This window comes from Poecilia mexicana, unplaced genomic scaffold (assembly GCF_051168715.1).
Source record: "Poecilia mexicana isolate PSO_F unplaced genomic scaffold, ASM5116871v1 scaffold_2, whole genome shotgun sequence".
Taxonomy (NCBI): Eukaryota; Metazoa; Chordata; class Actinopteri; order Cyprinodontiformes; family Poeciliidae; genus Poecilia; species Poecilia mexicana.
The window spans coordinates 11680442-11707053 of record NW_028263371.1 but is presented as its reverse complement, the minus strand read 5'-3'; the positions used below and the strand labels follow the sequence as shown (position 1 = coordinate 11707053).

The 26612-nt window shown below is 38.7% G+C and overlaps 1 protein-coding gene and 2 long non-coding RNA genes across 4 annotated transcripts; 2 read left to right on the top strand and 1 right to left on the bottom strand.

Annotated features, from left to right (window-relative positions):
• Positions 1 to 2364: 2364 nt before the first annotated feature.
• On the top strand, positions 2365 to 4062 carry LOC148160415 (uncharacterized). Its single transcript, XR_015764855.1, has 4 exons — positions 2365 to 2654; positions 2727 to 2822; positions 3232 to 3358; positions 3576 to 4062. It is a non-coding gene; the product is annotated as an uncharacterized LOC148160415 (long non-coding RNA).
• Positions 4063 to 10679: 6617 nt separating this feature from the next.
• On the top strand, positions 10680 to 24624 carry LOC148160413 (NLR family CARD domain-containing protein 3-like). Of its 2 annotated transcripts, XM_088010810.1 has the most exons (10): positions 10680 to 11107; positions 13961 to 14107; positions 14883 to 15002; positions 16190 to 16268; positions 16374 to 16575; positions 17403 to 19158; positions 20929 to 21108; positions 22071 to 22244; positions 22768 to 22920; positions 23438 to 24624. In XM_088010810.1, the coding sequence occupies exons 2-10, from the start codon at positions 13980 to 13982 to the stop codon at positions 23442 to 23444; spliced, it is 2799 nt and encodes a 932-aa protein (XP_087866936.1). In that variant the 5' UTR covers positions 10680 to 11107; positions 13961 to 13979; the 3' UTR covers positions 23445 to 24624. The 2 variants fall into 2 exon arrangements, with proteins under 2 accessions (XP_087866936.1, XP_087866938.1); XM_088010812.1 differs by lacking the exon at positions 14883 to 15002 and having other exon boundaries at positions 10814 to 11107.
• LOC148160414 (uncharacterized) lies at positions 10901 to 11620 on the bottom strand. The gene is made up of 2 exons (XR_015764846.1): positions 11361 to 11620; positions 10901 to 11260 (listed from the first exon to the last, which is right to left on the bottom strand). It is a non-coding gene; the product is annotated as an uncharacterized LOC148160414 (long non-coding RNA).
• Positions 24625 to 26612: the final 1988 nt, after the last annotated feature.

Genomic DNA, 26612 nt, shown 5'->3' with positions numbered 1-26612 from the left:
CACTTGGATTTCTATCGATTTATTGAATGATGCTCTATGTAAATATTTATCAAACTGAATGATCATTCAGGATTTATATAGTTTTTTGCTTTTCTTTCAATGTTTGTTGCACAAATTCAAATATATGCAGGCTATCGACCAACAATTCAATCAGTGAATCTTTGCTTTTTTCTCAAGTAGCCCCTCTCACGGAGACTTACTTACATCTTCTGACACCTGGCCCAACTTATAATAACATTAACCAACTTAGCTGTTGGTACACTTACCTAAAGAGTAAAACCTGCTCGCTACACAACCAGGCTCCATGAGTTGGTCACAACATGGTGAATTGTTTTGTTACCTTTAAAATGATCTACAGCTTTATTTTTCCCTTGGTCCTAATGATGCTACCTGTTCATTAATGTTCACTAACAGACAGGTCACCTCTTGTAACTGATAAGTGTATAAATGTGAAGCATCAGTCTGCGTTCAAGAAGATCACATCAGTCAGATTTCGTAAAATATCATGAAACTCCAAGGAATCAAAATTATAGTTCACAGAAAGGTAATCTATCCCTTTTAGGGAGCTTTGACTGTGAAAAGAATGAATGAAATATACTATGAAAAAATTTCAATTGGCAGAATCCTGATAATAAAACTTCAATTGTGAACTGAATGATTAGATTGTATCTAGACACAAAAGAATCAACTGTTAATTAGTAACAATACTATGGAAATGACCACCAAGATCTGAACAAACAAGAAACTTGACAACCTCAAGAGATTTCACTCGTTGGAGAATGAACCGTCTGACTTTCTTTAGTCGACTAAATTTAATCTTACCAAATTTTAGCTGTAGAGCAAACAGGTACTGAGTTTGAAGCGTGGATCAGATGCCTCCAGCCGTCTGCTAAAGCTAGACTCCGGCCTTCCTCACTGTAAAATAAAACATTCTGCTTTATTAAAGAGTTCAAGTGAACATCACTTCATTCTCAACAACTTGTTTGTTCTCATCTTAAACAAGCGGCAGGAACTTTTGGATTTAGAAAAGAAAAAAAGATGCTTTATAAGTTAATCCATTTAAGTTGAGTCTGCAACAACTAGAATAAAATAAAAAGTGAACTATTTGAAAGTAGTGAGGATTTTGGGTGGTAAATGTTTAACATTTTAACATACACAGACATTACTCCATTTCTACTCAAGCAAACCAAAAGGTTTGGACCAGAACCGCTATGTCAAGTAACGACATGCAGTAAATACATTGCTGCAGCTGCTGCAGCTGCTGCTGCAGCTGCTGCTGCTGGCAGAAAGTAAAATACATTTTGCATTGAATAATATTTTGGATGAGTTTAAGAATATTATTTGCCAAAATCACACAATGTAGCTACACTTGTCTTTTACACGTTGCAGTAATTGAATCTTTTGAGACAATTGGTTTGCATAAATTTAAGTAACTACAACCCATTTTCCTGCTCCACATACTTGGCTAGCAATTTTCCAGTTAGCTTCCCAGTCTGAACTTCTGCACAATGTCTCGATTCAGTCAAATCTTCTATCCTGTGTCTCCTGTACTCTGATATTCTACTACATCCACTCTGTGAAAGCTTTGCTTGCTGGTCTTCTTCATGCTTTCAATGCAGCATCTGGTTTCTCTTACTTTAACCCGCCCACCATGCAGCTGATTGGCTTGTTAGCCTTTCCATTCCCTCCCAGTGAGGCGGTGCTTCACCAAGCAAACTGTTTGTCAAACTGTTGATGTCCCTCAGAAGACGAGAAGACATGGTGACTGAGTTTTAGACACTAGTATCCAGGTCATACGGCTTTTTTACTAAACGGCAGTCCTAAAAGTATATATCTTTAAATTATGAATAAATACGTACAATTTCATAATTATTCGATCCAGCGGTTATAGAAGTTTGGTAATATTGTTGTTTCTTAATGTCAGTGTTTCTGCTACTAGACAGTAAGAAGACAAGGAACAGGGTTAAACGAGGATTTAGAAATAAAACTACAAAGATGATAGTTGTATTTACTGGGAGAAAGGCTATGACTAGTTATCAGGACAGAATGAGACCCGTAAAACTGTTGGGTCCATATGATCCAACCGGTCATCTGCTCCAACAATTTATTACCCTTTAGGAACTATGTCTGGACACTAGGAGCAGGAACATCACAACATCCTTATATCAAACACTTTTCATCCTTATATCAGCGATTTAAAACTATTTCTAATTTCTGATACCATACGGCAGGCTGCAAAGTTGTGCATGACTGTAAAAGTCAATTTTCTTCACCGATAGAAAAGTGCAATGTGTTTATTATGAGTAGGATTAACCGAGCTGAAGGAAAACAAAGGAGAAATATTCAACGATACAGAACCGAATCAGCAAATATGAACTTATGAAACTATTGAAAACCTTCAAGAATCTTATGTTGTGTAAGAAAATAATTCTGAAACCGCACACATGAATTTCTTTATTTGACTGTTATCTCTAAAATATGTCACTTTTTATGTTGAACACCAGACATCTCACCTCTTTCCCACAGTTTTTCATTTAGTTCTGCGACTGCAGTGGATTTTATAGTCAATGTTTAAAGCAGCACAGAGTCTGAACCGATGGAGGAAATTTACGTCAACATGGAACCTGTTGGACAAACTGCATCTAATCACACAGGTAAGAATAAAGTTACAGATAAATCTAGTATGTATCTAATTACATTTTGGTAAAGTTCAGGTTTTCGTTAAGGTTCAAACGGCTCCAAAGAGAGGCTCTGCCTCTGTGTGGCTTTGGGATTCCTGAATGTTTTACTTTTGGCTGAACTCATCGCCATCAGTGAACGCAGTGAGTCTTCTTCTAGTCATCTGAAAGATGAGTACATTTTAATAGAGTAAATTTCATGTTTCTGTAATAAAAAATGTCATCGGCTCTTCTGAAATCAAACTGACCAAATAACAAGGGTTTGAAAAGCATAAAGCTTGGTGACTCAAAGTGCTGCAGAGGTGAATCATTACACTGTGTTACGTGAGTTTGATTCATTTTGAGCATTGGATGCATTTGCAGCCATTTAGGTTAGCATGTCTTTAATATCTCCTCTTTTTCACACTATTTACCCAACAATTTATTGTTTAGTGTTGCCTCAGTTTAAATTCTACAGCCATAACCAAAATCATAAAACAATTTTATAGGTCTTAAGTGAAAATTCGATGTGACTTCTATTTTTGCAAACATGCTTGTTGATGTTTTTTTCCAGCTCATGACATGACAGCAGATTTTTCTGACATTAGTAACTTTCTGACTGAGCAGAGCAGCGACAGCAAGTTTCCCTCCACAAACGCTAACTTCACTGAAACGACTCCACGAGCTGAAGAGACTTCAAGGTTTGTCAAAACTTTAAAAAAATGTGGATCTCATTAAAATGTCTAAAACCTTTTCCCCTCTGAATTGTAGAGCATAACTAATAACTTTCCTTTTGTGGCTAAATGAATATAATGTAAATGAACAACATTTATTTTAATTAATTAAGTACTGTATAATTTGTGTGCTCTAAAAACAACAATGTAAAAGAAGCAAAACTTTGTTGTTTTTTTCTTACAGAACGAACAAACATCAATTGCTCCTTTTAATCCAGGGACTGCAGAAGAAGAAGAGAGGAGCAGATCCAGTAGAGATTTATGATTAGGATTTGTGTTCGGTGTGATATTATTTACCAACAATCATGTAGCTTATTAGTATGGTGTTACATAAAACCTAAAGATAAAATGTACACTTGTTGTGACTTATAAAGCAACAATTTTACCGGTTGTACTCTTTCTTGTTAAAACTCTGACTTGATAAACAAACGTTGGAGGATGGCTGGTTGTGGGGAGAATCGGTTCAGCATGAGGCTTTCTGATTGTGTCTTAATGTGACTTTTACTACGAGACTTTATGGAACTCCATTGGTGCCCAGTAATAAAGAAACAAAGAAAGAAGGTAGCATACGTACATGTTGGTTCCCCTGAAGAAATGGATAAAATCAGTCATTACAGGGTAAAAGTAATTTGAAGAGGGGGAAGCATATAAACAAGTCAAGTCAATAACAAGTCAATGACATGATGCAATCCACATTTTTAACTAGGATAACTTAACTTTTTTTTTACTGTCTTAAATAATACATTTAAATTGCTGCACTGTTAAGTAGAATGGAAATGACTTTTTTGTAAATTGTCTTAAGATTACCTATTGTAAATTAGTGTTATGTAAATCAAATTAATTGTATTATGAAAGGTTTCAATTTGCCCAACGGACTGGACTGAAGAAAAATGATGAGCAATGTTTTATAGGATGATGAACGCAAAAATTGGTATTTTTTGGTAACATGAAAAGTTCATTTTTGAGGTCAAACTAAAAATATGTACATTTCTTTCCAATACATTTTTCCACATACCATGGCCTGGTGTCTGAGCAGATGAAGGTCATCCCTATTGTCAGAAACCGTGATGTTAAGTTTGACTTACGAACCAATTTTCAAACACACTAGTCATAATATCCTGTTCGGCATAATTCACAGTACACAAAGTCTAAACAGTCTAAAAACAAGCATAAGAATCACCATAAAGTCATGACCTAAAAACGCTTGTGAAAACATTCTTGCTCCTGAATCTGGCTCAGGAAAATAAAGCTAGAGGAGCAAACTCTTCCTCAATTTAAATTTACATTTTAATAAATAAAACAATGTATACATAACCATTGTATTTCATTTGCCTGGTGTTCTTTGTTGGATCATTTTTGTAGCTTGATGTACTAGTACTAGTAATATCATGTAGTGCGATAGTGACAGAGAGCAACATCAAAGTTTGCAATAAGTTTTGCATTAAATCAATGGCAGGAAACTGAGTTGTCATTATGGTACTTTTATTTGAAGAACTTTTATTCCTTAGATAATAGTGCTGCAGGAGGAGGTTCTATATTTAGAACCTTGTAAATATATAATGTTGTATTTACCCCCATATTCCACCCTCATTTGTTTATTTTACATCAATGGGATGTTAAATGGGCAGGCTGTACACCGTGATGGAGATATTTGTGTCTTTAAAGACTTGTTCCAGGATCTTTGTAAAGTAAACATCTGATTTTCACTTTTGAGACGATGGCATCAAGCTGTACGCCAAGAGCGAGCGAGACATCGACTCACTGATCCACACCACCAGGATCTACAGCACTGACATCGGGATGTCATTCGGACTAGAGAAGTGTGGCCGGATGGTTACAAAGAGAGGGAAGGTCGTCCACACAGAGGGGTCTCATTCCCAGAAGGAACAATAGCAGACATAGAGGACAGCTACAAGAACCTGGGAATACCACAAGCAAATGGCAACCTGGATGAGGTCACAAGGACAGGAGCCACAGCCAAATACCTCCAACGAATAAGGCAAGTCCTGAGAAGCCAGCTCAATGGCAAGAACAAGATCTGTGTGATAAACAGCTATGCCTTACCAGTAATCAGACACCCTGCAGGAATAACTAGCTGGCCAAAGGAGGAGACAAACACCACGGATGTTAAGACTCGGAAGCTACTAACCATGCATGGAGGGTTCCACCCCAAATCCAGCACCCTGAGACTGAACACGAGCCGTAAGGAAGGTCAATAAGGCAGGTGGTTCCTTGAGTTTTGGTTTTCTAAATTGAGGGAACCAAACCTTTAGAGAATCCTAAAGACCTTTATTGGAAATAAAGGCCCCTCTTAGAGGATTAAGAGGCAGAGCGACCACAAAGCTGATTTGTTGGATTCTGTGAAGACGTTTGCAGTCTACAGAGGAAATCCCACCCAGTTCTAGAAGAACGGGTCTAAGTGGTTCCAGCACACAACCTCCTCCTCTGGGTGAATTGATTGGAATAAAATGCTGAACATAAATCTCTTGTTGATAAATTACAGGCCTTAATATGTTTAATTTTTCTTTTGTGTGTTTGAATAAATAAAAAAATATTTCTTAAAAGGATCAATCAATTAATGAATTTTATTTATAAGGGACCCTTTCATACTAAAAGCAGCTCTAAGAGCTGTTCCAACAATGAGCCCTCAGGTTTCTCTGACAAACTTTTCCAAAAACAGGAGCCATAATACTGGATGGATAATAAATGACTAAAACTATATGATCACGTAAAAGGTTAAAATAAGATTCATAAGTATAAATGTATATGTATGGAAAACAACAAGGAAAATGACAAGACAAACCCTCATCGATTTTCTATTTGCTTTTTCTCTTCCCTTCTGTCTGAGCCTCACACGGTGCATCTGACCTCTGACCTCAACGCCTCCCATCTGTCCCTCCTACAAAACCAGCCAATGAAAATGATGGAGAAGATCTGGAGGATCAAGAAGACAAAAAAGACCTCCATCACCTGCAGGGGACAACTGTCGGTCTCCTGTTGGGCATTTGGACTGAAAACCTCCGCTGGTCTGCTGTCCAGTATCAGCGAAGAGGAAGAAAAGCTCTTCTCTCACAGGAGCTGTGAGAGAAAAAGACTCTGAACTGTTGACTCTTGTTTCATCTGTGGACAACATGGACATTTCCTGAGGGACGATCTGGATAACCCAAAGAACCAACACCAGAACCAGTTGGACTGACAGGAAGCTGGAGGAGAGAGACGGGGCAGGATTTGGCTGCAGCAGCACCGAGACCGACTGGGGCAGAGGGGCGAGAAGGAAGGAACAACCTGGATCCACATCAACCACTGTGAAGGACGACCTGTCTGTAACGTCCATCTAGATCACGACTTTAAATCTGAAGCAGCAGCAAAACTTCCCTCTACCAAGTATCAAGAACTTCAACTGTTGACACCAAAGAGGACAACGTCCAGAGCAACAGCGACTTTAGATGTTTCTGAAAGGATCTCCACTCAAAGGACTATTGCTGGTCCACTGGCGAGTGACCGAAGCGGAGAGTGAAGATTTAGACTTTTCTGACAGGAGGGAACAAATCCTCCTGAGCAGACAGACGATCCGTGTTCCTGCTTCTACGCTTTACCTACAGATGGAAAATCTGTGCTTTCTTGTTGGGTTTTGAACAGAAACTTATCTGTACCTTCACTGCACTAATGTCATTTTTTTGTGGGGTTTCCTAGAAAACACATGAAATTTGGTAGCTTAATTATAATCTTTCTTAGTTGTTTGACTCCTCAGGATGTTTAAGAGTTTAGAAATTCATTCTTCTAGACATAAGAGAAGTCAACTTAAAATTAACTTTAATGTGTGTAAAATTAAAACTGATAAGTTTAAAACTTTGGACTTATTTAATTACGCATCAGGAATGCACAAATTTATGTTCTGTTACCGCATTAAAATAAGACATTAAGGTTTAGATTAAACAAATGAACTAAATGACTTAATATGTACATTTAGGCTGTAACACCAAAATTAAACTGTGCATAGATCAAAAGTGAATGGGGTTAACATAAAAGCATGTAATGCATGTGTAGAAATGTAAAATTAAATTATTCACAGGGAGGTCTAAGGATTGAAATAGATGCACTTATTTTGCACGGAAGAATTTGGGATTAAAATAATGACTTATTTAAGCAATTGGACATATTACTTTGAAAACGGTTTGGTATTCTGCTGGTCCAAATACATTACTTCAAATTTCTCCTTTTAAAGTTTTGTGAAAGATGACAAAAGATATAGATGACAAAAGATATAGATGACCGTCTCCCTGGCAAGGAGAAACAATAAAGGGATGAATGGATGAATGCCGGTAGGTTTTTTGTATCCTGCCTATATGTTTTTGTTTCATCTTACAGAATAATGTTTCAGTGACTGAATGAATATGTAATGTCTTCAAATGTATAGGATAATTTCTCACTTCTCACCATAAAAATTGTACAAATGTCCTTTTATATAATCAGTGGGGATGGAATAAAATTTGACGTGTGATTAATAGTAAATATTACATATTTACTAATAATCAAAAGGAGGGAAAAGTGGTGGAAAATTACTACAAGTTAACATCTGCTGATCATATTACATGAAATGCTTGTGAGCTCTCATTAAAAGAGCTATTTGGGTCACATGTAGAAGGCTGGGAGTCGTTTTCTACAGCTGCATCAGAACCAGACTGTGTGGCAGAGCTTTTCACCGAGATCTGCTTCATGATTGGTTGTCCTACCAGCTCTGAGTTGTGCACAATTCATAAATAAACCTGATTGAGTAATTTTACCCGAACAGTGCTTGTCCCCCCTCCCCACAACAATGGATACAGACAAATACAGATCACCGCAACTCTTTTTTTGCGCATTAATACGTTGCATGACAGACTTTATTCAATGCAGCGCAGCCGCAATGTGTCCACCGAACTGCGCAGGTCACTGTGCACCTGAAATGACAGGATATGATTCACGTACACTGATATTACACAGCTTCAGTGTCGCTGCCAACATCTATTTAGCAAAGTTTTGTAATAAGGAGTACGGTGATATTTTAAAGTATAGGCACAAAAAAAGTCCACAAGACAACGTATTTTGTCCTGATTTGACCAAACAATAATTTGTATAACGACATTGCCAGGTGCGGAGCTATGGAGGGGGCTGGGGGTGCGGCTGCCCCCCGGCCCGGGATGCGGTTTCAAGTCGCTTATAGACAGAGAAAGTGGGTCCACGCCTGTTGAGAAAGGTATATTTAATGTTAAAGTCCCTCAATGGAATATATATCAGTCCCATTCACCGTTTCACTCACAGTTTTGCCGAAGTGCTTCCTGGGTAAAAATCAAACGAAAAAACGCTTCTGTGATAATTTGGTCACTTTGTCTTTTTTTGTCAAGTCAGTGTTTGTAAAAACAAAAATGCAAATATTCTAACAGTTTATAAAATGTATATTTATATTACCAAAAAAAAAAATTACATACAATCTTAACTAAAGGGGCTGTAGATAGAAATATATAAAATTATAAAGAATACATTGAAATACTGTAGGTAATAAGGCCTGTTCGTAATCTGCACCTGATTGGCTCAGCTGGTCATTGGTGACGTGATCCTCGGATACTCAAACTCCGAATCACACGTCACAGATTGACGTCAATGACCGCCTGAGGAGAGTCATTGAATGTAGGCCTTCATCGATCATTTGGTCACTAATCATTTTCTTTGTCTTGCAGGTAAATACTTGTAAAAAAAAAAAAAAAAAAGCCATTAAACATAGGTTATCCTTTCTTAATGGTCGAGCATCACAATGCAGGATAAAAAGAGAATCTTTAGTCCAGGTCTTTATTTAAAGGCCTGCATGAAAAGGAGGATGTGTGGACTGTCATTGGCTCAGAGTCCAATCAGAGGCTGGTTTTAAACGGGCTGGTCTCAAGTACAACAAACAGCTGGCTTCCCTAAAGCTAACACACTGCGCTCCCCACAACAACTGGACACTTTTCTAGCTCTTCTTCCTCCCATCGCCTACATGTTGCTCTCTGCTGCCCCCTAGGGAAGAGAGGGGGCACCAGCTACACAACACTGCACACTTTAATTAATATTTTAAAATGTATTAATATGCACTGATGCGCTCGTGGATCCAACAGTAAAACAAAATAAGAAAGCGTAAAATATTCTTGCAAGACTAAGTTGCTGGGGTTTTAAAGAACCTTTATAATAATCGGGAGATTGAATAATTTTTAATATTATATTAATGATAATTATTGGTAAGTTACTAAATAATATTTTTAAATGTGTAAATAACATTACAACATTATTAAGTAATATTTATATTATATACTGAGACAAATTTAAAGACAAATAAGACACTTCCGGTTTGTGTTTTTCAAAACAATCAGTATGATGTCTATGGTGATAAGAAACTACAGCTATGCCATTAAGCTAGAGAATTTACACATCACTTCCACTTATTTTGAATACTTTCACATTAAGAGCTATGGAAACGAGTTCATATCCTCCGTTAGCTTTATATTAAATAATGCATTTTACTTTTCTTGTTTCCACCGTTAAACTTTTATTTAGAAGCTTGAAATTAAATTCTGCCGAGGTTTTCCACCACCACCATATAACTTTCCTGTTCCTAGTCATTTAAAACAGATTAAAGTATTTAAATAATATTAGCAGTTGCACCTTGATGTTGTTGTACATGTAATACATTTATTCACAGATGAATTCAGTTATACAACATGTAGTGGCGATTGTTTGTCAAACCAAACATCCAACAAAAGTTCCAATAAGCCACTGAGACACTGGGGTCAAGTATTTCAACGCAGGCAAAGAAGGTTCAGGATCCAAACTTGTAACTTGTTCTTCATGATTTATTTTGATATCTTTGCAAAACAAACAATTACAGAGTTCAAACTTCCTTTGTTTTCTCTGCTACCTCCTTGCACTGGTAAAAACCATAGGCACCTAACCCAAATGCCTGCTGGTCCTTTACCAGGCCCCTACATTTATAGAAAGTGGACCAACCCACCTCACTTCCTGTTTACTTAAAAAATATCAATAAGAAAAATAATAAAACAAAAAAATATACATTTAAGAACAAACTAACAAAATTCAAATGGATAAAGAATATAAACAATAAACAGCTCCAACACAACAGATTGCAGTTAAATAAGTAATATTAACTAGTCACATTTTAAACTTTAACTTTTATATTAAGTTTTTTTCCCATTAGGAAAAAAATGCATTGAGCAGCATTTTCATTAAATCAGCTTAAATTTCATTAATTTAAGCTGATTTTGTTTGACCTGGTAAAGGTGAAAATGAGAACAAATGAAGTTAAACAAATTACCTGGTTAGTATGTAGCGGAATATCTGTAGTTACAATAGTTGACCACCAGAGGGCAGTGAGCGCTCATAATCCACAATCAAAAACCTGTTAAACTCGTTTGTTCTGCTGGTTTTCTGCAGAACAAAAAGCTGCTCAGCTCCAAATCTTCTTCAATAACAGCAAAACAGAAATACCGAAAGTTTTCTATCTTTATTCTAGTTTTATTTCACTTTGTAAACTGAAACTGATGAATCAAACTTTGATTCTGGACGCAGAAGAAAACACAAGTCACCTGACTTTCTGTGAAAAAGAAACTGAAACTAACTTTGATATTTTTCTTCAAGTCAGCCTCCATTTTGAGCGGAGGGTGGAAATAACATGTTGACTTGTTAACAGAGGTAAGTGTTGCCGCTCCGGGTCCCTCCGAGTCTCTCTCGGCTCTCTGGAGCCTTTCTGACCGATAAACCCTCCGAGGCTTCCCGGGGCCTCGGCCACCTCGGTCTGGGTCCCTCGTCTCTCATAGGGTGTGGTCCCCACAGCAGTGCTCTGATCTGGAAAGGAATTAGATTCAATGAAATGTTTTATTGTGAGACGTTGCTGCTTATAAAGTGATTCTAAGTGAGGATACATTATGAGAGAAATAACACAAACCATAAACACACAGCTCAGTAACAGTGTTGTAGTACTCGAGATCGGTCTTGGTCTCTAGACCATTTTTTGATGGCATTTGGTCTCGGGCGCTGAGGACTCGGCATTTTATTGCAAGACCAGTCGAGACCGCAACTGTGAAAATATCACTAAGCGTACAGCATACTGTCCAGTTTCTTTGTTAACATCTTTGTTTTCCGTGGATGCCAAACGCACCGACTAAAATCCAGGCAATAACGTGTTTCTGTTACTCCCCCTCCCCACCCTTCACTCGCAACGCGGCGCTCCAGACATGCGCAGTGGTTTCCTCTGAGTGGCAGAAGATGTCTGTCTAATCGTCAGTAATATAATAGCGCTGCATAAATCATAAGAAATCCAATGGGCACTGCTAACTCAGCAGCGCTTCATTTTCACAGCCAGTGGGGAAAACGTCTAACTTTTTTCGTCACTTAGAAAAGTAGCTCAAAGAAGGTAAGCTCCGTTGACGTGATGTTAGCGAAGCTAGCTGTACAGAGACACTAAGCATTTGTGATGGAAAAAAAGTCACTCACTGCACTTAATTATTGTGTGGAGGTGTTGACTGACTTGTCCCAGATATGGGACAACGCTGTGTCCAAAAGTCTGCAATATAATGATGTGATATTCAGGAACAGTCCGGTTCTTCTGAACGGCTCTTTACTTAGAAAATAGGACTGGAGGGTCACTGAGAGCCGTTCTTTGTTCTTGTAATGCTTTGGGTACACTGCAGTAGCTATCATTATTTAATCATATGCATTGATATTTTTTTAATTGACAAATAAATAAAACACAAGAATGAAAAAGCATGCACATTGCTCTATGATCGTTTTTGCTCAAAGTGGCAGCTGTCATGTCTGCCATGGTGTCAGACTACCTGGCCTCATGTAGCTGGAGAGAGGGTGAAAACAGTCACAGTGAGCACCTTGTGCTTGGTTACTTCTTTGTTGCTCCCTGGTCAGTGTTCATAGTTGAGCGTTATTTACCGTCAGAGCATTGCCTCAATTGCTATGTTTAAAGGTGCAGACAGTGATGGTTTCTGACATGACTAATATGGGCGTTATTTTTTTAGGGATGGCACGAGACCACAGCGGATTGTAGCACTTCACTTTAATATTGGTAAAATTTATTAAGTATTTAATATCTAGGTGTTTTTATGGGAATATGGATCTTTCAGATCAATTTGAGAAGCAATTTTGATAATATTTCAAATTTTATCGTGTCATTTAGCGCAGGCCGCTGGTCTTGGTCTTGACTCGGTCTCGACTTCCCTCGGTCTTGGTCTCGACTTGGTCTCGGACCCTAAAAGTCTTGGTCTTGTCTTGGTCTCGGGTTAGGTGGTCTTGACCACAACACAGCTCAGTAACTGCAGAGTTAACCTGGTGAATGATCAACTCTATGATACAACTTTTAAAAACTCACTTAAAACCCATTTATTTCTCTGGGTTTTAACCCTGAGTGAGCTATAGGGTTAAAACCCTTGTCTCCACCTTGTGTGTCGAAATGGGGTCCAATCGACCCCACACACGTAAAACCTGCATCATTTTCCATAGACCTCTACGTTTGCCTCAGTCCTGCACCCACAAGGGTTAATGCTGCACTACTACTTGTATTTCTGATGTTTGATTTCTATTTTTCTTATATTTTATCATTTGTTTTCATTTTCCTGCAACCCTTTGGTCAGCTGCTGTTTTATTTTAAGTGCTTTAGAGATAAAGTGGTCCACCATGACAGCTGCATCTAAATCTGATCTGTTTGAGTGGAGTGTGCAGCAACGACCTTCTCAAATCTAACCTAAATGAACTAAACTAAAAAAGTTAACCTCATGTAACTTTTTACATCAGTGTTCTTGTTGTAGGGACTCTCTGTGAATCTTTTTAACCTAAAAATCAGAACAAAAACAGTTTTAAACTAGTTTCTCTGCTTGTTGAAGTCAGCAGAAAGTGAAACACATCACTCCGTCCCTCATCAGTCTGGGTTCATCACAAACTGATGTTTCTCTTGTCTGGATCAGAACCGGCTTTAACCAGTCCACAGATTTCCTCTCTTCCTCTTCACTGACTTTGGTCTTTTTTAATTTCTACCTCTTGTTGCTCCTTGCAGCAGAAAGAATCAGGCCTCGCTGAGTGTTTGGGGCTTCATCCCCTCATTGAAGCAGCTGATTACCCATGATTCCTTGCAGTGGGTCCAGCTGGTACCTCAGCTGGATGCTGTGGTCCCTGAAAGCAGCTTTAGCTGAGAGGAAATCCTGCTGAGCTGCTCACATGACCACAGAGGCTGACATGTTGCTGAGATCCCAGCTGGACCCGGTTCTGTCAGGAGGAGAGCTGTGGACCCGACCTGAGCTGCTGCTCCCTCAGAACCTTCTGCACACTGACTCCCTCCATACGGAGCTACAATAGAGCCATGATGCGTTCAGGTCCACTGTGGGAGCTAAACAAGTTCACTAGTTCATAGGAAATGTTCACTTGTTCATTCATCTGATTCACTCTGATCCTCTGAACTCCTGATGGGAACCAGCTTTCTGCTTCACAGGACACTTACTGGACCTGGACCACTGGTCTGACTGGTTCTGGTTTCTTTCTCAGGCTGACTGAAGTCCAGAAGATGGAAGATCTGGATCTAAAGAAGGACAGAGCAAAACCTCCAGGACCCATCAGTCCGTCTGTGAGGAGTGACCGGTCCAAAGATCATCCTCTAGTCTTCAGTACTGAACCTGGACCCTCAGACAGAAAGTAAGAAACCAGTTTCTATCTGGTTCATGTGAATCTATAGAGATAAAATATAGATGATATTAACTGGTTGATCTTCAGTGTTTGATCAAAAGTAACTTAAATTTCTTCCATATTAATTAAAGTTAAACATGAAGGATGTTGGTCAGTAAATCAGTTTGAATGAAAAATGATGAAAATGAAAACAAAAACCAGCAACAATGTGAGGAGCAACGACTCAGATTGTCTCTGAACTGGATGTTGCAGCAACTAGTTGACTCTTTACTCTGTAGTAACTTTTCCATCACTAGTCTCTCGTCTCAATCACGTCACTAAACTGATTTTTACAAGAAGATGAACCAGGTGAGTTTGTCAAAGTTTAAATTGTATAAACTTCCAGAAAACTGTACAAGAGTTGAAACACTGAATTTCTTTAACTCCAGACTAAAAACCATCTGATTTTAGTGGCTTTGATTATAAATGAAACAGTGACCAACATATTTGATGGTTGTGATTTTGGTGATGCTCTCATCAAATATAATGTCTGTTCAGTTGTTGAATGCCTGGTGTTTTCTTTATAGCTTTCTGTCTTTATTATGCAAAGCACCTTGAACTGCCTTGCTGCTGAAATGAACTGAACTAATAAAGTTGAATGAAGGTTCAGTTTGACCAACAGATCCGTCTGAATGTTTCACTCTGGAGCTTCAGACCTGCAGCAGTTTGTGTTCAGAGCTTCTTCTCTGGTTTTTATCTCAGTTTCTCACTGATTGATCTGAATAACAACATGTTTGTGTTTCAGAGGTCAGAACCTTAAACGGAAAGCAGAACCTCCAGGATCCAGCTGTCCCTCCATGAGGAGTGACCGGTCCAAACGAACCAATCCAAACTTCAGTCCTGAACCTGGACCATCAGAACCAGAGTAAGAAACCAGTTTCTATCTGGTTCATGTGACTCTGCAGAGCAGGACTGGTTCTAGGCATGGATACACGAGGAGACAGGCAGAAAGTAAAGGAGGCTTTATTATGCGTCCATTTTCTGCTCCATGATATTTATTAACATTGATGACTAGTGATTGATTCATGGGATAAACTTTGTCCAACTCCACAACAAAACTCAACCCTAAAACCTTGAAATGAAAAAGTTTCTTCATAAACTTTTTATTTTCTTGTTAAATCCAAGATTTAACCAACAACATAACATTTATCTACTTGGATTGTGATCATGCAGTTTTGCATCTTAAGCTGATTTGAACCTAAATGAAGATAAAAACACATTTCTTTCAAACAGTAATAACAGACAGACTAAAGCAGAAGGTTTTTAAACTCAAAGCTTCAAAAGTCTTTCTTCCTGCTCCTGTTTTCTACTGTCTCTTTGCTTCAGTGCTCAGTGAGACATCAGGCAGGATGAATGATCTTAAAGATTCACTGAATGTTGGCTGTGGTTGGTTACCCAGCATTGGCTCAGGTGATGCACAGCAGCTTTATTACAGGAGACACACCTGATGGAGAACCAACACAGAAAATGAGAAGGGAGAGGGCAGGTCAGACATTTTCTGTTTCATTTGGAAAAGGCAGCAATTTGACTCAAAATAGGGATTTTGTTTGAAGTTGAAAAAGAGGAAAAGGATAAAGAAGGAAGATATGTAATGATTGTAGGACGAATCGGAGAAATGACAATTTGAGTAATAAATGTTTATGAGGAGAAGGACAGTTTCCTGAAACAAACAGTCAGAATAATAACTGATGATGGAAAAGGAATGAAACTGATGGGGGGAGACTTTAATACGGTTTAAAATAATATATTAGTTAGATACTCTTCTGATTATGGGCCACAGACAACGACATCCAGAATGCTAAATAATATTACTAAAGAGCTGGTCTGATTGATGCTTGGAGAAATATCAACCCCAAGAAGAGAGACGACACATTTTACTCAGATCCACACAAAAGCTACTCTGGAATAGATTATCTATACAAATCTGAGCCACATATACATCAGGTATTAAAATGTAACATAGAAAATATAACTAGAAGTGGCCATGCAGCTATAATGTTGTCTCTGTGTGGACAGACAGATTCTGGTTCATTTGTCCTGGTTCCTCCACAGAGAGGATCTGCAGAGCTCAGAGGTTCCCACTGATCCGTCTGTCCAGCAGCACCAAACACAGCTGGACTCCATATTTATGGTCTGTACATCGGTTCTGTTCAGTCTGTAGACCAGAGGACTGTCAGTCTGTCCAACATGGACCTGATGTTCAGATCTAGTCTGATATCTTCTCATTCTGTTCCAGCTGCTGGAGGAAAACATTGTCACATTCGTGAAGAACGAGCTGAAGAAGATCCAAAAGGTTCTGAGTCCAGATGACCCAGAATGCTCAGAGGGTCAGAGTGAGGATGAGGAGCAGAGGAGCAGCAGAGAGGCGGTGATGAAGATCACCCTGAACTTCCTGAGGAAGATGAAGCAGGAGGAGCTGGCTGACCGTCTGCAGAGCAGTAAGAGGATTTCTACAACAATTCTGCTGTTATGTTGAATAATTAAAACATGATTACATGAGAAAATGAATTCAACTGGAATCAAACAAGAGAAACGAACAAACACAGAAAATCTTAATCAAACAGTCACATGAGCTCAATGACGTTCTGGATTCAGCAGCTGTTTTATTTAAACATCACCTGTGGTGACTGATGTGCTGCTCATGAAATATAAACTTTGGGAACTTTATATTTACCGTAAAATACTGTAAAAAACCAACATGGCAGCAATGCACAAGATAAAAACCCATTTTAGTTTTAATTCCTGCACCCAGTACATAAAAATGTTCCATTCAGCTGCAGATGAAGAACCTTCAGAAACACACAGACAGCTACCAAATTCACCCTGTGATGCAGCAGCGCCAACATTGAGGCCAGTAAATGATAAACTGCTGCTGATCTGCATGACATGAACTCTCCGACTGTCTACCGTCCATCTACATGCATCCAGACAGAAGAGGTGGCTAGAAGGCCTCCTTGTTGAACTGAGCTGCAGGCATTTGATGCAGATCAAGTTCAAAAAGTTCTTGCCAAGGTTTTTCTACAGTTTTTCCTGTTTATCCCTAAACGACCAACTATCAAAGTGTCTCTGAATCCTTCTGCTTAGGGCAGAACCTGGATTTCTACTGGAAGTCGCTTTGTAAAGAGTAAACAGGACAGTGGAGAGAACAGTTCCCTGGCTTGACCCAGTGCTGCGTAATATTGTGTCCCAGTTTGCTGTTTTCATTGGTCACTCTCCCCAGCTACAGTGGCCTGTCCAGACCTTACAGTGTGTTGTCTCCATGCAGGGACTGGAGCTGGAAAATGTCAACGGAAACTCAAGTTAAACTTGAAGAAGAAGTTCCAGAGTCTCTCTGAAGGCGTCGCTGAAGCTGGAAATCAAACCTTTCTGAACCAGATCTACACAGAACTCCACATCACAGAGGGGTTAACTAGAGAGGTCAACCAGGAACATGAGGTCAGACGGATTGAAACAGCATCCAGGAGACAAGAAACAATCAGGAGAGAAGACATCTTTAAACCTGGAAGTGATCAACCAATCAGAACAGTGATGACCATGGGAGTGGCTGGCATTGGGAAAACACTGTTAACACAGAAGTTCACTCTGGACTGGGCTGAGGGCAGAACCAACCAGAACATCCAGTTCATATTTCCATTCACTTTCAGAGAGCTGAATGTACTGAAAGAAGAAAAGTTCAGCTTGGTGGAACTGATTCATCACTTCTTTGAAGATATTAAAGACGCAGGAATCCGCAGCTTTAAAAAGTTCCAGGTTCTGTTCATCTTTGACGGTCTGGATGAGAGTCGACTTCCTCTGGACTTTGATGATAATCTGATCCTGACTGATGCTACAGAGTCCAGCTCAGTGGATGTTCTGCTGACAAACCTCATCAGGGGGAAACTGCTTCCCTCTGCTCTCCTCTGGATAACCACACGACCTGCAGCAGCCAATCAGATCCCTGCTGAGTGCGTTGGCATGGTAACAGAGGTCAGAGGGTTCACTGACCCCCAGAAGGAGGAGTACTTCAGGAAGAGATTCAGAGGTGATGAAGAGAAGGCCAGCAGGATCATCTCCCACATCCAGAAATCCAAAAGTCTCCACATCATGTGTCACATCCCAGTTTTCTGCTGGATCACTGCTAAAGTTCTGGAGGATGTGATGAAGACCAGAGAGGGAGGAGAGCTGCCCAAGACCCTGACTGAGATGTACAGAGAGTTCCTGCTGGTTCAGCTCAAAATCAAGGAGGAAAAGTTTGATGGACGACGAAAGACAAAAAATATCTGGAGTCCAGAGAACAGGAAGCTGATTGAGTCTCTAGGAAGACTGGCTCTAGATCAGCTGCTGGAGGGAAACCTGGTCTTCTATGACAAAGATCTTGATAAATGTGGCATCAACATCAAAGATGCTGCGTTGTTCTCAGGAGTTTTCACTGAGATGTTTAAAACGGAGAGAGGAACGCGCAACATCTCCATCTACTCCTTTGTTCATCTGAGCATCCAGGAGTTTCTGGCTGCCGTCTACATGCTCCACTGCTTCACCAGCAGGAGGTCAGAGGTCATCAAGACGTTCCTGGGAGAAAAATACAATGAAACATCTCTAGATGACTTCATGAAGAAAGTCATGGAGAAATCCCTCAGCAGTAAAAATGGCCACCTGGACCTGTTTGTCCGCTTCCTTCATGGTCTCACTGTGGAGTCCAACCAGAGACTCTTAGAGGATCTGCTGGGTCAGACAGAGAACCGTCCAGAAACCATCCAGAGAATCATCACCAACCTGAAGGAGATGAACACTGATAGAATCTCTCCTGACAGAAGCATCAACATCTTCTACTGTCTGGTGGAGATGAACGACGTCTCATTTTATCAGGAGATCCAACGGCTGCTGGATTCAGGGAAGTATCTCTCAGTGACTGACTGTTCAGCTCTGGCCTTCATGCTGCAGATGTCAGAGGTTCTGGATGAGTTGGACCTGGAGAAGTACAACACATCACCAGATGGACGACAGAGACTGGTTCCAGCTGTGAGGAACTGCAGAAAGGCTCGGTGAGTCCAGATGTTTTCATTGTGTGATGCTGATTCAGCACTATTGTCCTCCTGTTTCTTCTTCTTTCTTCAAGTTGATTCTGGATGTTTTTGGCCTTTAACTACTTCCTTCATCCTCTGGATGATTTCAGCCATTCAAACATCTAAACATTCAGTTCATCCAGGACAGCTGCAGCTTCTGGTTTTTACACATTTTGATCTTTTAAAAATATTTAACTTTTTATCAGTTTTCAGGTTGAAATGAATAGAAAACCCTGAACTCTAGAAAATGTCTATTTCCTCTCAGATCCAATCAGCCAGAGAGACTTTTTAAACTTTAAACTCTCTTCACTCGTTGAGCTGCTGCTCCATAATTCACCTTTTAGGATCTTTGACTGTTTTTATAAAATAATTGTTTAGGTTTGATGGAAAGTTGAACCATTAAAATAAACCGTTGCATTAATTATAAAGTTTGTGAACAGTGTTGATCTTCTTCATCCCGTCATCATCCTCTCCTCTTCCTCCTCCACTAGTTTCCTCTGAGTTTGTAACTGAGACCAAAATGTGGTGATTGTTGTCTGGTTCCAGAAAAAGTCCTAGTTTCTGTCAGATCCTCCCAAAGCTCTGAGAACTCTGCTTCCAGAGCTGGAACCATTTTCCTCATCAACTCTTCATCTGCAGCCTTTGTTGAAGCTGTTAGCTGTCCTCCATGAAGACCTGCAGAGACATGAGCTTCAGCTCTTTAGACATCCCAGCCTCTTTAGTTCTGGAGAACTTTCACTGCTTCACCATGAAGATGCTGCTGGACCCAAACGCTCCGTCTCCTCCAGGGGTTTTGCTCTTCAGCTCTTTAGGAGTTTAGCAACAATTTCTTCTGACATCCAAACCTTTGTTCCTCTGAGACGATGGACAGACCACTGCAGAGACACGTGTCCCTCTTCCAACCAGTTTGTCCCAGTTCCTCTCAGACCAACAGAGGACGGTCCAGACCTGAAGGAGCAGCAGGACCGGTTCTGCTGCTGCTCTGCAGGACGACCAGAACAATCTGCAGCTTTTAGCTGAAGCAGGTTGACGACTGTCCACTTTCTACTTTGTTACAGCATCAAATCCAGCAGATGAACGGAGACACAACTGGGAGCATCATGTGTCTGGTCTGCTCCCAGTTTCCTCTGTGGCAGCATTTAATAATCTGCTGCTGGGAGCCACGTTTCTATAGAATATACTACTATTATTAATGATGAGGAGGATTCTAGATGCTGCAGCAGCAGATATGGGCTAAACAAACCCAGAGATGCCAGAGGTCCACAGCAGGCTGGACTTCCTGCTCTGCTCACTTCATTTATAACTCACTTCCTGCTTGGTGGAAGATCTCAAGGAGCCAAACGGTCTAGTCCAAGTCAGTGTGACTTGTCAGAGCTGTGAGCAGTTCCTCCTCCTCTCCATCATCTCCAGTAGTTTCCTTCGTTCAGCTCAGTCAGCCTCTTCATCAGCTGCTGCAGCTCCTTTGAGGCTCTGATGCTGCAGAGAAACTGAACTTTCCTTCACAGATGATAGAAGATCTTCAACATCTGACTGAGCTGAAGGTCTGAGGACATGAAGCCTGGACCAGAACCAGAACCTGGACTTTAGTCAGGAGCTGCACAGACTCTCTGTCGGGTCAAACTCAGTGAACTGAAGATCAGATGTTGATCAGATGATGACATCATGATGACATCACTGTTATCATATTTTATCTGTATATGATCCAGATTGATTTCATTAGAACTTAATTTATTTCTTCTCTCATCACAGACTTGGTGGCTGTTTGATCCAACAGGCTGAATGTGAAGTTTTGGCTTCAGCTCTGAAGTCCAACCCAGATCTGACTGAACTGGACATAAGTTGGATCATCATAAATGGAGCTGGAGACTCTGATATGAAGAATGTGTCTGAGATCCTGCAGAGTTCAGTCAGTAAAGTGAAGAATCTGAGGTTTGTTTTCTCTATTTATACAATAAAATCATTCATTGATACTTTAATCCTTAGTTTAATTAATAATTTAGTTGTAATATTTAAAAACAATATTTTTAAATGTCAGATTCAAATTTGAAACAATTTTACCTTATAAATAAATAATTTTCTTATTTCAGACTTTGAGATCATTGAACTTTGATTTTCAGTTTTTAAAATGTTTCTGACTGATGAACAAAATGAGTAAAATAATTCAAATGAAGTTAATTAACGATGGAGATGTTTCAGTTTGGTTGGTAAAGATTCAGATTGTTTTATTTCTGATTCTCATCTTTACATCCAGAATGAAATGTTTTCCTCCAGTCGAGCCACAAACACTGACCAGTTCAAATCATCATTAATGAAACATCTAAGAAGTGACTGATTGTAGAAAAGCAAATCTAGATGAACTGAATGACAGTGAGGTTTGCAGCAGCAGCAGGTTCCTCACTTTGTCCTGAAGCTGTGGTTCTGTTGGGCCGGGTCAGAGAGGAACCGTCCTCTTCAGTCTGACAGCTGTCAGTCGGTTGGAGCCTCGTCTCTGTGATGAAGCTTCATCAGGTCACGTCTCCTTAGGAAATAATGGCCTCCATTGGCTTTCAGCAGCTTTCAGAAGAACCCAAGGCCATTGATGAATAAACTGAGTGGTTCTGATCCGGTTACCAAGTCGGGTCTCCAGCTGATGATCAGAACCAGCAGAAATAGCTCACCTCATCCAGGCTGCTGCTCATAGAAAACTTTGAGTTTCTTTGTTGATCAAATGTTCTGGTTCTGCTGGTTTGGACTCTTTAAACCAGTTTGACTGGATCAGATGTTAGAATCAGTTCATCATGTTTCTTTTACATTCAGGGAAATTAATTTCCTACATTTTATTATTAATTTGTTCATATTTCAGTTTTAACTGCATCCTGTTGGCTTCAGCTCATCTTTTATTCTTTATTCAGATTGTGGAACTGCAGTTTGTCAGAGACCAGCTGGACGTCTCTGTTCTCAGCTCTGAAGTCCAAACCGACCCATCTGACAGAACTGATCCTGAGCGGATCCAACCTGGAAGGTTCTGGACTGAAGGATCTCTGTGGTTTTCTACAGACTAAAGGCTGCAGACTGAAATCATTGTGGTTTGTAATTATATAATTATTGATATTTCAGTGAATGATTATCTATAATTGATCATAAATCAAAGTTCATATCTTCTGTTCTAATAAATATTTTCTGAGTTTGTTCCTGGATCCAGAGTTTAATTTAGTCCCTCTGTGTAACTGAGTTGGACCTGCTGACCTGAGGTCAGAACAGGACAGCATTCGGACCCCCAGTGTGTAGAAATCCCCCTCATGTCAAGCAGGTCAAAGGTCATTCAACCCAGTCTAGAAAAGTGAATTCCTGGAATCTGACAGGAACAAATCAATAATCAATGATTGATGCTTCAACACTTTGATCAGAACCTGGAATGATTTTACTGACTAAAATCCTCCAACACAACATGACCCAGTACCAGGTTCTGGTTCTGGTTCTGAAGTCAGCAGGTCTTTATTGAAGCAGCAGCTTGTTGGCTTTAATATTCATGAGAATCTTTAACTGGTTCTGTTGGACTGGTTCACCTGCATCCTGTTGGCTTCAGCTCATCTTTTATTCTTTATTCAGGTTGTGGAGCTGCAGTTTGTCAAAGATCAGCTGTGATTTTCTGGCCTCAGCTCTGATGTCCAACAGCCTCCATCTGACAAAACTGGACCTGGGATTCAACAACCTGAAGGATTCAGATGTTCAGCAGCTGAAGCGTTTTGTAGAGACTTTACAGTAAGTAAATGTTTGTAGTGAGTCCAGCTGCTGTCAGCATATTGAACTAAACCCAGTTAGCATCAAAGCAAAGCTCCAGTGTTCCCAGTAAAGCTGCAGCTTCCCAGTGGGAGGAGAATGGTTCAGGCTTCCTGATTGGACACAGAGACAGCAATCAGCCAATCAGAGGAGCAGCAGCTTGCTGTGTTCCTGTGTTTGTGTTGGTGTGAAGATGAGTGTTGTTGCTGTGTCCATGTCTCCAGGACGTCCAGCTGGACTCCAGCGTCCAGCCGTCCAACATGTCTAGAGACAGTGGTCCTCATTCATCAAACTGTGGCAGCAGCAGATCTGATCTCAGATCTGCTTGTTCTCTCAGTTCAACAGGAAACAAGTGATCAGGTTCATCTTGGTCACAGCTCTGAGATCAGTCTGACTGCAGCCTGGAAACCATCTACTGGATGTGCTGCGTCACTGACTGCTGCTGGAGAGGCTGGAAACACTCACTGATCTGATCTCTCCTTCCTTCTTCTCTCTGCAGGTTCTGATCTCTGTAAAGTAGAGAACGGTCTCTGTGTCCTGCTGATCCTCAGAGGTTGAAGCTGCAGCAGTTTGAGTCTAAAGAGACTCTGACTGGATCATGATGATGACCTCTGACCTCCAAGATTTTCCTCCCGTTTATTTTCTCATGTTTGTCATTTAGTGTCTGATATTGTTTGTCTCTTTGGATCAATAAAGATCCGATTCAAACTGGGCTCCATTTAGAGGCTTCATGGAGTTTTGATCTGAACTGGATTCAACTGGAAAGTTGATCTTTTTTCTCTCTGATTCATTTTCATCCTGGAACCAGAAATGGTCTGAGATGGAAACATGGGAATCATTTTCAGTTCAGCTTTGAATCATAAAGACACTTCAAACCTCTTTTGTCTGCTGCTTCTTCTTCTGCTGACAGGAAAATGTTCCTCAAAGCTCCACAGATAAAAAGATGCTTTACTGGAAACTGCAGAGAAACTTCAGCTTCCATCACAGAAACCAGTTGAACCAGTTTAGAACTGGATGTCCCACAGGAACTCTGATCTTAGAGCAGTTTTCAGGAACATCCAGCATTTATCTGGACATTATTTTAATATTCTGTATATATTGTTATTTTGTTATAGTCATTCTAAAAATCTTTAAATAATGAAGTTTTGCATCACATTCATTGATCCTCAGCTTTAATTTTCCTCAGCCTGTTTTGGTTTTTACTTTTTTAACTCCATGTTTCATGTTTTGAGTTTTCTAGAGAACTTTAGGACTCGATGCGTCACATCAGGCTCTTTACTGAGATTCACTGATTTATTCAGACCTCAGAGAATCACTGGGATAATGTTCTGATTGGTTCATGTTTTTATATTTCTTCTAACCTAATATGGGTTATTTGGTTAATAAATATTTTAATAATGCTCTTTGTACAAATATAATAACTGCACCTTTTATTTTAATCCTTTATGCTGTCTAGCTTTTTGTATTAGGATCAACAAAGAATTGAAAATATATTTAAGTTTTCATTTTGACTTTGTTTATTTAGGTTTACTAAATAATTTAGGTTTATTTAGTAACAACAGAAACTTCCTGTTCAGTTGATCTGAGCTTTTGAACTGATTTTGTGGTGAACCTTTTCCATGAACTGCTGAGATTCATGACTGGAAGACATTAATGCAATAAAGTCATTAAGTCTCAGTTAATAAATATTGAGGCAATTTATTTTTACAGAACGTGTTGCATCAACCATTTTAAAACCTTTAGCTAATGTTCTCTAAATACCGTCAAAATGGTATTTCAATTGTTAGCTAAAACCTTTAGCTAATATTCTCTAAATACGTCATATCGTTATTTAAATTGTTAGCTTAAACTTTTAGCTAATGTTATCTAAATACCGTCAAATTATTTAAATTGTTAGCTAAAACTTTTAGCTAAGGTTTTCTAAATACTGTCAAATTTTTTATTTAAATATTAGCTGAAACATTTAGCTAATCTTCTCCAAATAATGCTGAAAGGTTAGCTATTCTACCTGTTACTTCTAACATCTGGTTAGCATTCCTTGAACACTAGCCAAAGTTTACCTAAACATTAGTTGAAAGCTTTAGCTAAGGTTCTCTAAATACGTCAAATTGTTATTTAAATTGTAAGCTAAAACCTTTAGCTAATGTTCTCTAAATACCGTCAAATTGTTATTTAATTGTTAGCTAAAACCTTTAGCTAATGTTCTCTAAACACCGTCAAATTGTTATTTAAATGTTAGCTAAGACCTTTAGCTAAGGTTCTCTAAATACGTCTAATTGTTATTTAAATTGTTAGCTAAAACCTTTAGCTAAGATTCTCTAAATACCGTCAAATTGTTATTCAAATGTTAGCTGAAACTTTTAGCTAAGATTCTCTAAATACCGTCAAATTGTTATTTTAATATTAGCTAAAACCTTAAGCTAATGTTCTCTTAATACCGTCAAATTGTTATTTAAATGTTAGCTGAAACCTTTAGCTAATGTTCTCTAAATACCATCAAATTGTTATTTAAATTGTTAGCTTAATCTTTAAGCTAAGGTTCTCTAAATACCATCAAATTATTTATAAATGTTAGCTAAAACATTTAGCTAATGTTCTCCAAATACGTCAAATTGTTATTTAAATTGTTAGCTTAAACTTTAAGCTAATGTTATCTAAATACCGTCAAATTATTTAAATTGTTAGCTAAAACTTTTACCTAAGGTTTTATAAATAACGTCAAATTGTTATTTAAACATTAGCTGAAACCTTTAGCTAATGTTCTCTAAATACCGTCACATTATTATTTAAACTGTTAGCTAAAACTTTTAGCTAAAGTTTTCTAAATACCGTCAAATTGTTATTTTAATGTTACCTAAAACCTTTAGCTAAGATTCTCTAAATACCGTCAAATTGTTATTTAAATTGTTAGGTTAAACTTTAAGCTAATGTTCTCTAAATACCATCAAATTATTTAAATGTTAGCTAAAACCTTTAGCTAATGTTCTCTAAATACGTCAAATTGTTATTTAAATTGTTAGCTAAAACCTTTAGCTAAGGTTCTCGAAATACCGTCAAATTGTTATTTAAATGTTAGCTAAAACCTTTAGCTAATGTTATCTAAATACTGTCAAATTATTTAAATTGTTAGCTAAAACTTTTACCTAAGGTTTTATAAATAACGTCAAATTGTTATTTAAACATTAGCTGAAACCTTTAGCTAATGTTCTCTAAATACCGTCACATTATTATTTAAATTGTTAGCTAAAACTTTTAGCTAAGGTTTTCTAAATACCGTCAAATTGTTATTTTAATGTTAGCTAAAACCTTTAGCTAAGATTCTCTAAATTCCGTCAAATTGTTATTTAAATGTTAGCTAAAACCTTTAGCTAATGTTATCTAAATACTGTCAAATTATTTAAATTGTTAGCTAAAACTTTTACCTAAGGTTTTATAAATAACGTCAAATTGTTATTTAAACATTAGCTGAAACCTTTAGCTAATGTTCTCTAAATACCGTCACATTATTATTTAAATTGTTAGCTAAAACTTTTAGCTAAGGTTTTCTAAATACCGTCAAATTGTTATTTTAATGTTAGCTAAAACCTTTAGCTAAGATTCTCTAAATTCCGTCAAATTGTTATTTAAATTGTTAGGTTAAACTTTAAGCTAAGGTTCTCTAAATACCATCAAAT

Excerpts from the sequence above, each read along its gene's own strand:
- LOC148160413 (XM_088010810.1), top strand. The coding sequence starts at position 13,980 with ATGGAAGATCTGGATCTAAAGAAGGACAGAGCAAAACCTCCAGGACCC. Across the intron at positions 15,003-16,189 it reads CCTGGACCATCAGAACCAGA|AGAGGATCTGCAGAGCTCAG; the intron begins GTAAGAAACCAG and ends GTTCCTCCACAG. Across the intron at positions 22,245-22,767 it reads TGCAGACTGAAATCATTGTG|GTTGTGGAGCTGCAGTTTGT; the intron begins GTTTGTAATTAT and ends TTCTTTATTCAG.